Genomic DNA, 14,801 nt, shown 5'->3' with positions numbered 1-14,801 from the left:
TTTATTGTTGATCACCTGCCACGGCAGTATAACCCTCTCTATCACTCTATTGTATTTACTTTGATATACATCTTGTGTAGTGATAGCTTTCTGTGCTAGTTGTAATTAGCTTTCTTGCTAGTTCTCTAGTAGTAGTTTTTAGTCTTAACTTTTGAGTGCCTAGAAAAGTATAGCTCATTAGACTTGTGGATAGATGGCTTGCATCTTTCTTGTAGTGCTAGCACAAAACTTGCATTACGCCATTTAGTTATCTAACCACCTTGTCTTAAGTGTTGTTGTATAAATTTTTATTAGGCTATTCACGCCCCTCTAGCCATTTAGGACCTTTCAAATGGTATCGGAGCTAGTACACCGTTGATACAAGGCTTAACAACCTTCGGTGTTAAAATGGCTCAAATCAACAACACCAAAAGGCCACCCCAATTTGATGGCACCAATTATAGCTTTTGGAAGGCAAAAATGACAACACATATCAAGTCAATCAATAGAAATATATGGCAAGTGGTAGAGACCAAGTTTAAGGTTGCTAATCCGAATGCTCCCACTGCCGCCGAAGAAGAAAAGTTGCAAAACAATGACATTGCTCTTAGTGTCATTCATGATGCTATCAACCAAAGGGTATTTGAGCAAATCAAGAACATGGAGATGGCTCATGATGCTTGGGTAAAGCTAGAAGAGTCATATGAGGGCACACAAGCCGTCATGGGCGCCAAAGCTTATATCCTCAAAGAGAAGTTTGCTAGCTTCAAGATGAAGAAAGATGAGAATGTATCGGAGATGTTGGATAGGCTCCAAGTGTTGGTAAATGATCTAAAGGAGCTTGGTGAGGAGGTGAAGGACAAGGACTTCTCTCATAAATTCTTGAGATGTCTCCCACCAAGATTTGGCATGTTGGTCACATTATTGGTAAGGAGTGGTTTGGACACAATGACACCAAACCAAGTGCTTGGTGATGTGATGACCAATCATACATACCGTGATGACAAGGAAGAAAATGAGAAGAAGGATGAAAAGAAGAAGAGTGCGGCATTCAAGGCCACATCATCATCCAAGGGCAAGGGCAAGGTCAAGTAAGAAGAGTCAAGCAATGATGAGTGCCCAAGTATTTGTGATGAAGAAGATGATGAAGCAATGGCTCTATTTGTAAAGAGATTTGGCAAATTCATGATGAAGAAAGGCTATCATGCTAGAAGAAAGAAGAGATCCTCCCAGAATAAGGATGAACCAAGAAGATGCTTCAAGTGCAATAGCAAGGATCATCTCATTGTTGATTGCACACATAATAGTGATAATGATGATGACAGGAACATCAAGAAGAGGGGCAAGAAAGAGAGCAAAATGATCTTCAAGAAGAAGAATGGAGGATCATATGTAGTCACTTGGGATAGTGATGCATCCACAAGTGATGATGATAGTGATGATGAGAAGACATCAAGCAAGAAGAAGGCTCTTGCAAGTGTTGCTATCAACAAACCTTCTCTATTTGACTCTCCATCATGCTTCATGGCCAAGGGCTCAAAGGTACAATATTATGATGAGAGTGACAATGAAAGTGATAGTGATAACGATGATGAACCCACTAAACATGAACTAATTGACATGCTTGAAGATGCTCATGATCATTTTGACATAAAGAGAAAGGAGTGCAAAGAATTGCGCAAGAGCAACAAAGCTCTTGAGCAATCCTTTGAGGAGCTAAAAGCATCTCATGAGAGCCTAATGGAAGCCCATGAAAAGCTTAAAAAGGCTCACACCAAGCTTGAGAAATCTCACTCTTCTCTTGTTGCCCAAAATGAGAAGGAACAAATTCAAACAAGTAACAGAGGCTTAACTTGTAATATTATTGATGAATCCTTTTATAAGCCTAGTGTTATTGCTCCCACTAACCCTTCTTGTAGCACATACACTTCTACCTCATCTACTAGTGATGGTTTCACAAGTGATTCCTCACTAATGGCTGAGAATCAAACCCTTAAGGAGGTAAATGAGCTCACTCACGCCTTAGGTAAAGCCTATGGCGGTGAGGCCCACTTGCTAAAGTGCTTGGGTAGCCAAAGATTTTCTCTCAACAAAGAGGGATTGGGCTATACCCCCAAGAATGGCAAGGCGACCTTTACAACTCACAAGACTAGTTTTGTGAAGGGCAATGTTCCATTTTGCACTAGATGCAAGCAAGTTGGGCATGTAGAGCAAGCATGCAAGAACAAGAAGAACAATACTAATGTATCCTCTATTTGTTTTGATTCTTGCTACATGCTTACCAAGGGTAATAATGGTGTAAAGGCAAAGTTTATTGGTGGTCCCATTGTTGGCCCAAAGAAGAAGGCAATTTGGGTGCCCAAAAGCTTAGTAACTAACCTTGGAGGATCCAAGCAAGTTTGGGTACCTAAAAAGAATTGATCTTTTCTTGGAGGTAAATTATAAAGTTGGAGGAAGGCATTGGGTGCTTGATAGTGTGTGCATTCAACACATGACCGGTGATTCAAGAATGTTCAATTCAATCAAGTCAAATGATAACAATGAGTTTGATTCTATCACATTTGGTGACAATGGGAAAGGCAAGGTCAAAGGGCTTGGTAAGATTGAAATATCCAATGACATGAGTATATCCAATGTGCTGCTAGTTGAAAGCTTGAACTTCAATCTATTGTTGGTAGCTCAATTATGTGATCTTGGTTTCAAATGCATATTTGGAGTTGATAATGTAGAAATCATAAGTGTAGATGGTTCTAATTTGATATTCAAAGGATTTAGATATGAGAACCTCTACTTGGCTGATTTCAATGCTAGTGAAACTCAATTGTCAACTTGCTTGCTCACTAAATCTAGCATGGGTTGGTTATGGCATAGAAGGCTTGGTCATGTTGGAATGAAACAATTGAATAAATTGGTTAAGCATGATCTAGTTAAAGGCTTGAAAGATGTAGTATTTGAGAAGGACAAACTATGTAGTTCTTGTCAAGCCGCCAAACAAGTTGGAAATACACATCCTAGCAAAAGCATGATGAGTACAAGTAGAGCTTTTGAGCTATTGCACATGGACTTGTTTGGACCAACCACATATACTAGCATTGGTGGAAACAAGTATGGATTTGTTATAGTTGATGATTTTACAAGATATACATGGGTATTCTTTCTTGGTGATAAAAGTGAAACATTTGATATATTCAAAACTTTTATCAAGAGATGCCTTAATGAATTTGATACAACTATCAAGAAAGTTAGAAGTGACAATGGTAGTGAATTCAAGAATACTAGAGTTCATGAGCATTGTGATGAATTTGGAATTAAACATCAATTCTCTCCCAAGTACACTCCACAATCAAATGGTCTTATTGAGAGAAAGAATAGAACACTTATTGATATGGCAAGATCAATGCTTAGTGAATACAATGTGAGTAATTCTTTTTGGGCCGAAGCTATCAACACGGCTTGCTATTGTAGCAACCGTCTCTATTGTCATAGAATGCTTGAGAAGACACCATATGAACTATTGAATGGAAGAAAGCCCAACATTGCATATTTTAGAGTGTTTGGTTGTAAATGTTATATCTTGAAGAAAGGCACAAGATTGAGCAAATTTGAGAAGAAATATGATGAAGGGTTCTTACTTGGTTATTCAACTACAAGCAAAGCATATAGAGTATGGAATAATTCAAGCAAGATAGTTGAAGAAGTTCATGATGTTGAGTTTGATGAAACAAATGAATCTCAAGATGAAGATGAGAATCATGATGATGTGAGAGGTCCACCATTGGCAAATGCAATGAAGAATATGGACATTGGTGACATAAGACCTAGAGAAGTGATAGATGAGCAAGATGATGAATGTCAAGTATTCACACCATTACATGTGAAAATTAATGCAAATCAAGCTAGTTCATCATCCCCAATGCAAGATCAACAAGTGTCTAGTACATCATCTCAACCAAATGACCAACCAAGCTCAAGCAATCAAGTGCAAGTGCTACAACCAACTAGTATTACAAGAGATCATCCTATAGATCAAATAGTTGGTGACATTAGAAGTGGTGTACAAACAAGATCAAGATTGGCTTCATTTTGTGAACACTACTCATTTGTATCATCTATTGAGCCTACCAAGATAGAAGAAGCATTACAAGATGTTGATTGGGTGAATCAATGCATGAAGAGCTAAACAACTTCACAAGAAATCAAGTTTGGGAATTAGTTGAAAGACAAAAGAACTACAATGTCATTGACACTAGATGGGTCTTTCGCGACAAACAAGATCAAGATGGAATAGTTGTGAGAAACAAAGCAAGATTAGTTGCACAAGGATATACACAAGTGGAAGGTCTTGACTTTGGAGAAACATATGCACCGGTTGCAAGATTGGAGGAAATTATAATCTTATTAGCCTATGCTTGTGCTCACAACATAAAGCTCTATCAAATGGATGTGAAGAGTGCTTTTCTCAATGGCTATATCAATGAGCTAGTATTTGTTGAGCAACCTCCCGGATTTGAAGATGACAAGAAACCCAACCATGTGTACAAGCTCAAGAAGGCATTGTATGGTTTGAAACAAGTACCTAGGGCATGGTATGAGAGGTTTAGGGATTTCCTACTCTCAAAGGGATTCAAAATGGGCAAGGTTGATACTACTCTCTTCACCAAGAAGATAGACAAAGACTTGTTTATGTTGGAAATATATGTGGATGATATCATATTTGGATCAACCAATCAAGATTTTTGTGAAGAATTTGGAAATATGATGGCCAATGAGTTTGAAATGTCTATGATAGGAGAACTTAGTTACTTCCTTGGACTTCAAATCAAGCAAATGAAGAATGGTACATTTATGAGTCAAGGCAAGTATATCAAGGACATGGTCAAGAAGTTTGGATTGGAGGAAGCCAAGTCAATTCATACACCTATGGGAACAAATGGTTATTTGGACTTGGATTCAAGTGGTAACATGGTGTATCAAAAATTGTATCGGTCAATGATTGGAAGCCTACTCTATGTAACCACATTAAGACCTAATGTCATGTTTAGTGTATGCATGTGTGCAAGATTCCAAGCCTCACCAAGAGAAACTCATTTAAAAGCAACAAAAAGAATATTGAGGTATTTGAGGCATACACAAGAAGTTGGATTGTGGTATCCCAAAGGGTCTAACTTTGAGTTAATTGGATATTCGGACTCCGACTATGCGGGATGCAAAGTGGATAGAAAGAGCACATTGGGCACATGTCAACTGCTTGGAAGATCACTTGTTTCATGGTCATCAAGGAAGCAAAATAGTGTTGCACTTTCAACCACCGAAGCCGAATACATATCCACGGGTAGTTGTTGAGCACAACTACTTTGGATGAAGGCTACTTTGAATGATTTTGGAATCAAGTTCAAGAAAGTGCCATTACTATGTGATAATGAGAGTGCCATCAAGCTAACCAACAATCTAGTTCAACATGCAAGAACAAAGCATATTGATGTCCGCCACCATTTAATAAGAGACCATCAATTAAAAGGGGACATTTCAATTGAGAGTGTGGGCACCGGTGATCAACTTGCCGATATATTCACTAAACCATTGGATGAGAAGAGGTTTTGCAAGATAAGGAATGAATTGAACATACTTAACTTCTCCAATATGTGTTGATAACACCCCCCCCTCTAGCCATCCCCCACATATATATGACATGCCTCTCCTCCAAGCAAAGCAAATGTAAAAGTTGTTTGGCATGCATACATTCCTTGCTAAGGACTTGCTTAGTGCATCTAGACATACTTTGCACTTATTAGGCTTATTCACTAAAAACAAATGTTTCTAATGATTATATAGTGCCACTATTGCTTCTATGTTTACTATGATCTAGTGGTAGCATATAACTTGTTTATGAGCTTGTGAACCTAGTGTTTGATCTAGTTAATGTGTATCAAGTATTTAACTCAACACTAGCAAGATAACCATTGCATGATGTGTGAAGAAGCTTGTTATTGGTTTAAACCGAGCTAAATATCTTATACATGTTGTCTAGTTTAAACCAATTAAACTATTGACTCAACCCCAAGAGGCTTATTCACACACCTCTAGCTATTAATTGACTAAAATCTTCCTACTAAAATTGGGTACCTTTTGTGATAATGGATGACAAAGGGGGAGAAGTTAGTCACAAAGATAGAATGAGATAAAAGATACAAAGGGGGAGAAGTGGTACAAAGATATTAAATGCATTATGGTAAAAGAGATTCCATTATAAAGCTTGCATAACATAGGGGGAGAAGTTAACACAGGGGGAGAACTTATTTACAAGAAAGATATGACAAAAGGGAAGGATCTATTAAAATTTAAGCACACAAGTAGGGGGAGCAAGCTCATGAACTTGATTGTTGCCTTTACATGAGCATATTCATATGATTGATTGCATTGCACAAGTTTCTAAATTCAATGAACATGCTTGTGTGGTGTATGATAGAAATAGAACTCGTATGGTGATTGAAATACTAGCATGCATAAGTGATAGCTAGATATGCTACAAAGTGATAGTTTCACTAAATAACACTAGAGCCTATCATATAATGTTGATCTCATGAGGTATCTAGTTGTTTATTGTTTTTCAAGTGGCTTTCAAGTGGTATCTTGCTATCCATGGTGCTAAGGATGGTTGAAATTATGCACTCCGATGGTATCACGCTTCAAAGGTCCATTCTTTACTCCTTAGCATTCATTTGGTAGTTGTTCTCTCTCCCACAATTCTTATCAATACATATGTGCAATGCTTTGTACCAAACTCATCTAGCACATATGTAGGGGGAGCTAATAACTACCAAACCGAATTTGTGTAACTTGTCCAAATACAATTCATGAACAAAATGCTTAGACAAGCAACTCAAGTTCAAATTGATTATATTTCATATCTTTGTGAAGGTTGTCATCAATTACCAAAAAGGGAGAGATTGAAAGCCCTAGTATGGTTTAGGCTAATTGATGAAACCTATTTGGACTAACCTAAGTGCTAAGTGTGTGTAGCAAACAAAGGAATGGTCTAAGATCAAGTTAAGTGTTCGGCTATGACACACACTAGTGTGCTCGGCCAAAACTCTTATGTGGTAAGCTATGGCACTAGTGTGGTTGGCAAGGCACTTGAGTGGTCGCGCGTGTGGTCGGCTGTCCTTTGGAGTGATCGGCCAAGGTAAAGGAGTGGTCGGCCACGATGTTCAAGTGATCCAACTTGAAAAGAAGAAAGAGAAAAACAAAATGGGCTCAAGGCAAATGTATACTTGATAGGGCCATTTTGTTTTTGGCACTCAAGACACCATAGAGGGTGTGAGTGTATTTAGGATTGATAGTCGTACTATGAAGAGGTGTGAAATTCATTGTGAAATGCGGTTATCAAAGTGCCACTAGATGTTCTAACTCATTGCATATGCATTTAGATTCTAGTGAGTGCTAACACCCTTGAAAATGCTTTGAAAATATGCTAACACACATGCACAAAGGTGATACACATTGTGTTTAGCACTTGGGAGCAAGGGTGAAGTGTTGGAGATAAGAGAAGGGGTCACTTCTGTGACCGGATGCTGGTCCCCATGGGACCGGACGTGTTCGGTGACAAACCCTAGGAGAAGGGCAGCAGTGCAGCGGCGACCGGACGCTGGTCCTCGGGCACGACCGGACGTGACGCTGCCTCGGTTCCTCAGCAGGCAGAGCAGTGCAGCGGCCACCGGACGCTCTGGCGTATCCTATCAAGCTGACCGGACTCGTCCGGTCGAGAAAATTCATTTCTGGAACCTCTCTGAGTTGGACCGGACGCTGAGGCGTTGCGAGTCCGGTAAGTTGACCGGACGCGTCCGGTGCGAGTGCAGTGAGCATGCGCAAAGGAGGCGTTGCGCGCCAACGGTAACATCCAAATGGCTAGGACACGTGGCATCCAAAGAGTGACCGGACGCTGGTGACCGGACACGTCCGGTGCACCCTGCAGCGCGTCCGGTCGACGCGCAGTCAGCCCACTAAAGCGGCCAATGGGTATGTTTTCAATGTGTTTCTATAAATAGTAGTGGCTGGCTTTGAGGTATCTCTCTTGGCATTTTGACATTCTTAACATCCCTTTGAGCTAAGCATACTCCCTCCCACTCATCTCCTTGCTTGATAGTGCAAATCAAAGTGAGATTGAGTGATTCCAAGTGCATTGCTTGAGTGATTGCATCTAGAGGCACTTGGTGATTGGGTTTCGCTGTGGATTTCTCTTGTTACTCTTGGTGTTTGCCACACCTAGATGGTTTGAAGCAGCGAGGATCGTTGAGCGGAGGGTGGTGTTTGTCTCCGGCTCCGATCGTGGTGATTGTAAGGGGTTCTTGAGCCTTCCCCATGGGAGTTCACAAAAGGCATCTCTAGTGGATTCCTCGTAGCTTGTGAATCCCCATATTGTGTTGGTTGTGCAGCACCCGATTGCGGTTAGGCGTGTAATGCCCATTAGCTCATGAACCTCCAAGTGGGGTGAATCGCTACAACGAGGACGTAGCTTGCCGGCAAGCAAGTGAACATCAGATAAAAATCTTGTGTCATTACTATTTCGAGGATTTCATTGTATTTATTGTTGATCACCTGCCACAGCGGTATAACCCTCTCTATCACTCTATTGTATTTACTTTGATATACATCTTGTGTAGTGATAGCTTTCCTTGCTAGTTGTAATTAGCTTTCTTGCTAGTTCTCTAGTAGTAGTTTCAAGTCTTAACTTTTGAGTGCCTAGAAAAGTATAGGTCACTAAACTTTTGAGTGACTTGTGGATAGGTGGCTTGCATCTTTCTTATAGTGCTAGCGCAAAACTTGCATTACGGTATTTCGTGATCTAACCACCTTGTCTTAAATGTTGTTGTAGAAATTTTTATTAGGCTATTCACCCCCCCCCTCTGGCCATTTGGAACCTTTCACCGTGTGCCGTGGACACACGGCAAAGCTATTGTTTCTGGTAATGAACCATCATGCTGCTGACTAGAACTTTAATTTTTACGTCTAGTCATAAAGTAATCTCAAATGTGTCTGGAGTACTACTGCGCGCATCTCAAACTCATTATGCACCCTATTTTACTGGCACCTCTCCAGTGCGTCGTCAAGATTACAAGGAACCATGCATGTTCGTCACTAGGCAAGTAGGCAGTGGAACTCCTGCTGTAGCAGTGTACTCCACCAGGGAAACTGTGCTCATATATTGGGCTCTTCAATTTCTGAGAAATTTGCTCCCCTTGCCTGTTCAATGTTTGTAAGTGAATGTTACTTATAGTGTACTTTGAGTATGCAACTGTTTTTTTTTAAAGAAACCGGCAGGACACAGGAGAGGAGATCAGCTGCTCAATCATACAATCTCCGAACTAAAACAATGTTTTGCCAGCAAAGAAACTTCTGAATGCCAGTGCAATCCATCTTTTTTTTTTTTTTGAGAACAACCAGTGCAATCCATCTACCTAAGCAACACCACACAGGAACCGATTTTGAACTGCAGGATCAAAGTCAGAGTGGGCCCACACAGGAGCCGTCCATCTGGAAGAGAGGTGGGACCCATCTCCATCTGGAAGAGATGTCGGTCAAATGTAAAATCAGAGAAATCAAACATGAAATTTAATGTGGATGTGGATATTATGTGTGTCTGTAAGTTGTGTGCTCATTCTACACTGAACATAAGTGCAGTCACCTCTTTCTCACTTCAGCAATTAACGGTTGACGACGAGCATGGAAACAATGGTCATGTTGGAGACGTGAGCCTTCCTTGATGTGGATGACATGCAAACATGGCACCACAACACGAGTAAGCAATTAGGCAGAATCCGACACCAAAACAGGGACGCTGTGATCAACATAAGCACAAGCCCGAATTATTATTAGTATTTCATTTGGCCATGTCATCATAAGGTAGTGATATTACAACTCTTACGGCAAAGGGTGTGGATATCACATTTCATTCCAAAAAGAAAACCAGCAACATTATGTAACAACTTCTGCATACACTTTGATTCATGCATGCGTTGGCTAAATTTAGTTGAAGCTCTTGAGAGTAGTATGCCAGAGAGGTTGAGATACTTGAGAGAGCCCAAGAACTTAGGAATATGACCAGTTGGCCCCTCTAGTTCGTTCTCGCTGAGGTCAAGATGCTCTAGATGATCCAGAGCAAGCAAAGGACTTACCTGGCCGACCAAATCTGATTGATCGGCCAGTTCGGTTGCTGCACCTGACGCCTCTCCACCGGCAGCAGTCCTGCTCGCCGTGATCACCGTCTCGCTGCCATGAGTTGAGGCGGCCTGCAGGGTCCCAGGTGACACCTTGCTTGAATGCCAGCAGGGCGTCCCTCTCGTGCGGTATGCAGCTCGGACTCTTTCTGTTACCACTGGCGTGGTGAGCAGGGAACAAGAAGCAGCTGAACAACACGAGCATGGCAGCTCGGCGATCCAGCATGGTGGCAACGATGGATAATTATGTCCCTATGTTCAGCTTCCTGTGAGTGGTTCTATTGGAAGCCATGGTATGGTAGGTAGAATGGCAGGATCAGTTCCAGTGTGTTAGAGGACTGTTATAGGATGGATCGGTCAATATATGGGTCCGAGGTCGTCAGTCACATAGAGTGTTCATTCAAGCGGTCATCTCATCCATTATTCCCTGTCACCTAACAATCTAATTACTGGTGCGTGCTGGGCAACTTGGAGAAGCCAGAAACCATATACCTGGCCATCTTCTGCTTGCGCAGATCCTCTTGCGCGATCGCCTGAAGAACAAGGGACCTGCCGCCGCCGTCAGCGTCCACTAAGATGAGCACTTGACTCCACTATCCTGAAGACTATAGGTATAGGACTCGACTCCAGCACAAGACACGATTACACGACGTTGGCTGACATGATAACAGACTAAACTGAAATACCTGAAACTAAATACTCAAACTGACCAAACTAACACCACAGCTAAGATTACATCCTTCACTGTCCAGTGGCAGACTAGCAGAGCTCTGCGCCCGGTGGCTGCGTCATGCATTTGTGCGCCCCCGCTGTGGAGCTCGTGCCCGGCGGCTGCGTCTCCGCACGGCCGGTGCTCGCTCCCAGAAAAGCCCGTGCGTTGCACAGCTCGCGCCGGCGGTTAGCGCTCGCACTCGGAGGAGCCAGCATGCTGCAGAGCTCATGCGCCCCGCGGCCGGAGCCTGGAGGCCCATGCACATCGAAGCTCGCCCATGGCCACAGCAGCAGCAGCCCGCAGGCACCCCCAAGCGCCACCGCCTCACCCTGTCCATGATCCACAAGGAGCTCAGAGTCTCGCACCGTCGATTCCCTCTTCGAGCTTCGCGGCCTCGTCTTCTCCAATAGGACCATCCACGACACCGACGGGCGCCACCTACATATCGTTGACTACGGCCTCGGCTACGGGTTCCAGTGGCCGGGCCTGCTGCGCGTCCTCGCCGCAAGGGAAGGCAGCCCGCCGGAGCTGCGGCATGGACCTGCCGCAGACTACTGCCCGAGTGGACGAAAAATGCTAAGTTGTAGGCTTTTGCTTTGAATGCGTGCTGAGTCGTTGGATACGGAATGGAGGGCGGAGATCGCAGGAAAGTTACAATGTAACTTTGCTATGTAAAGTCACCCAATCTGGCTTTCTAATTTACGCGCTGTTCGCTTGAACTTATCAGCCCGGCTTATCAGCCATGGTACAACGTTTTTCTCTCACAACAAAACAGCTTCGGCCGGCATATCAGCCGCAGAAACTATCATCCAAACAGCCCGTTAGATGGTTCGGTGTGCAGTTTGTAAACGGTCTGCGTGTTGTATCAGCTGCTTGGGGCGTGTAATAATTAGTACTCTTTGTTCTTGTAGTCTTAGCAGGGCCGGTCCTGAGATTTTTGGACCTAGAACGAAACTAAAATTTTGGGCCTTTTATATAAACATGATAATACTAGTACCATTCATGGCCAGTATATATACACAAATATACAAAATGTTACTAATAAGCAGTTAACTGAATGCAAAAGCAATATTCATGTGAAATAATTTGTATACATATTGAATTACCTCAAAATTTTCTTCTAACATTCCTCGATGCGAAGACCTCGATGATGGTGCCAATATCAATCTCCAACAATCGCTTCTCAATGATTAATGTTTCCAATCCATTTAACATTTGGATCTTCTGGATTAGCGTTAGCTGGTTCCTCCATATCTCAAATCATCTTTTAAGAAATTTATGAAGAGCCCCTCTCTGTTATTGTATCAAAACATCTATTCGTGTTTTATTCTTTCTTTTGTCATTGTCAGAAGCATACTTTCTTGATCACATGGTACCGTTAAAATTTAGAGAAACAATTAGTCAAAGATTAAACAATTTGCAAATCTGAAATTCCAAATGAAGTCCATCCGGGTCTGTGAAATCTGAATCAAAGATTAACCATTACCTTAGCGGTCGGCAGTACATGGTTAGGGAATACTCCCTCTGTCCCTTATTACCTGTCGTTTTCGTTTTTCGTGCCACAAGTTTGACTAGATTTGTAGAAAATGCATGCAACATTTGTATCTCAAAATAAATTTATTAAAAAACTAGATTAAAAGATCTATCTAATGATATCAATTATGTATCATAAATATTAATATTTTTTTATATAAATTTAATCAGAGTCATTTCTCGGAAAGCGAGAACGATAGATATTTAGGGACGGAGGGAGCAGGCAATTAGGGTTCATACAGGAGATAGGATAGAGAATCAGAGATTCATACCTATGCGGATCATGTATTCACGTTCAGTCTCACTCGTTCACGTGCGGCCGTGCCTGCCTGGCTACCCGCCGCCCGCCGGTGACTCGCAGAGCGGCAGAGTCGCAGTCGTATGCAGAGGAAAGAGAATGAATAGTCACCAACTCTGTGAATCGTAGTCGAAGGCTCAAAGCGTCTCGCGTCGTCACAAGGACCGAGGAGTCGCTACTGCGAAAAAAACTCAAATATAAGAATTTGTAGATCTTATCGAGAGCTCATGGCATGAAAAAAACAATAACTTTTAGAATGGAGTATTTTCTAAGGGAGTCATTAAATGTTCAAAAATAATATAAAATTTCAGCACAATAGTAATCGTGACCACGCTTGTCTGAGGTGAGACGTCCTCCTACTTCACGCCTTCACTACACAAAGCCAGCAGTTGTCGCCCGCACCACACCATCATGTCTCTCTCCTGCATAGGTACGTCGCCTCCCCCCTCCACTGCCGAGGAAGCTAAGAGCGCTACGCCCACAGCACACTTCACACATGGCTTCCTCTTGCTCCTCCGCTCAACACCAACGGGGCCGCCGCCGTCAGGAGGACCGTCGCCACGTACTCTCGGGCCCGCCGACGACCTCGCGCCACACGTCAAGCGCTGGCGGCTCACGTTAGTGTCCCCGGCGCTGTCGTCAGTGAAAGCCGCCTCGCGGGCGTCGTCTCCCTCGGCCCCTCCCCGCTGGAAAAACTGCCCTACGGGCGGACAGGGCCGACAGGCCCAGGGCATTGTCGTCGCTGGCGCCGTCCATGCATGAAAGCCGGCTCACAGACGTCGTCGTCTCGCTCCACTGGAAAAATAGCGCCCGCGGGCCACGGTCGGTCAGGGGCGCGCCCCGGGCGGCGACGACGCCAGCGCCGTCCAAGTCCCAGCATGTGGTATGTAAAAGCTTAAAAGGTAGCTATGGAAGGGAGAGATGCTGCAGCAGCCGTTGCAGCTAGCAACCTGCAAGTGGCCGTTGGTTCTTGGAAAGTTGGAATTGCTAAGATTTACTCTATAAAGGTTACACAGTTCGATCTGTAGCCTTTTGGTGAAGTTGCGTTCTTGTTTTTTGGTGGTGCCTGATTTAGTTTATAACTTGTTTAGAGGTGTGAATAAATCATTTGCTTATCATCTTACACTACTACAAAAAGCACTTCTCGGGGCGGCTGGTAACCCTTTGTAGGGGCGGTTTGCCCAGCCGCCCCTACGCAAGGGTCTCTACAAATCATGCATTTGTAGGGGCGGTTCCCAGGCCGCCCCTACAAATCGATTTGTAGGGGCGGCTGGTGTTTCCAGCCGCCCCTACAAATAGATTTGTAGGGGCAGCTCGTATTACCAGCCGCCCCTACAAATCTATTTGTAGGGGCGGCTTGTATTACCAGCCGCCCCTACAAATCGATTTGTAAGGGCGGCTGTAGTACCAGCCGCCCCTACAAACAAGTATTTGTAGGGGCGGTTCAATCTAGAACCGCCCCTACAGTACGTTTCCCGCCAAAAAATTCAAATTTACAATTCAAAATCGCGTTGCCGAACGTCCCACGACCAACGTTCCGAACCGCGTTCGCGTTGCCGAACGCCCCGCGACTAACGTTCCGAACCGTGTTCGCGTTGCCGAATGCCCCACGACCGCGACTACAAGCACAAGAGTATTCTATAAACTACAATTACAAGTCCAATTCACAAGAATATATACAATCCATCATTAAATATACAAATTCCATACACATTGTTATCAATGTCCTAGAGCTAGCCTTTCAGTCTCACAAAGGTGTTGGTACTGAGGATTTCTACCTAACTCAGACTCTCGGTCATGGTAGGCGCCTCTGACATATACAATCTGGTCCAATATGAAGTTGCAAAGGTCGCCGACGAGCTCTAAGAGTTGGTCATCCTTGTATGGGTCTCTTTTCATTCCTTTCTCTTCTCTCCACTACAAGAGAACAAGTTTCGGTTTAGTATTTCATACCATGTACAAAGTTTTATACTACGGGTGAAGAGGTTCAAACTTACCCTTAAGGGGTGTCTCCTGTAGGCACCGGTGTTACTCATAATAGAACATATATAGTATCCACAATGTA

At 43.2% G+C, this 14,801-nt stretch overlaps 1 protein-coding gene across 1 annotated transcript; it reads left to right on the top strand.

Moving 5' to 3' along the window:
- The first annotated feature begins 459 nt into the window (after positions 1 to 459).
- On the top strand, positions 460 to 1,074 carry LOC136479255 (uncharacterized). Its single transcript, XM_066477182.1, has one exon. The coding sequence runs from the start codon at positions 460 to 462 to the stop codon at positions 1,072 to 1,074; it is 615 nt and encodes a 204-aa protein (XP_066333279.1).
- Positions 1,075 to 14,801: the final 13,727 nt, after the last annotated feature.

The sequence above is a fragment of the Miscanthus floridulus genome, chromosome 9 (assembly GCF_019320115.1).
Source record: "Miscanthus floridulus cultivar M001 chromosome 9, ASM1932011v1, whole genome shotgun sequence".
NCBI lineage: Eukaryota > Viridiplantae > Streptophyta > Magnoliopsida > Poales > Poaceae > Miscanthus > Miscanthus floridulus.
Note: the sequence above shows the minus strand (reverse complement) of the source record. Positions and strands in the feature narration are given on the sequence as shown.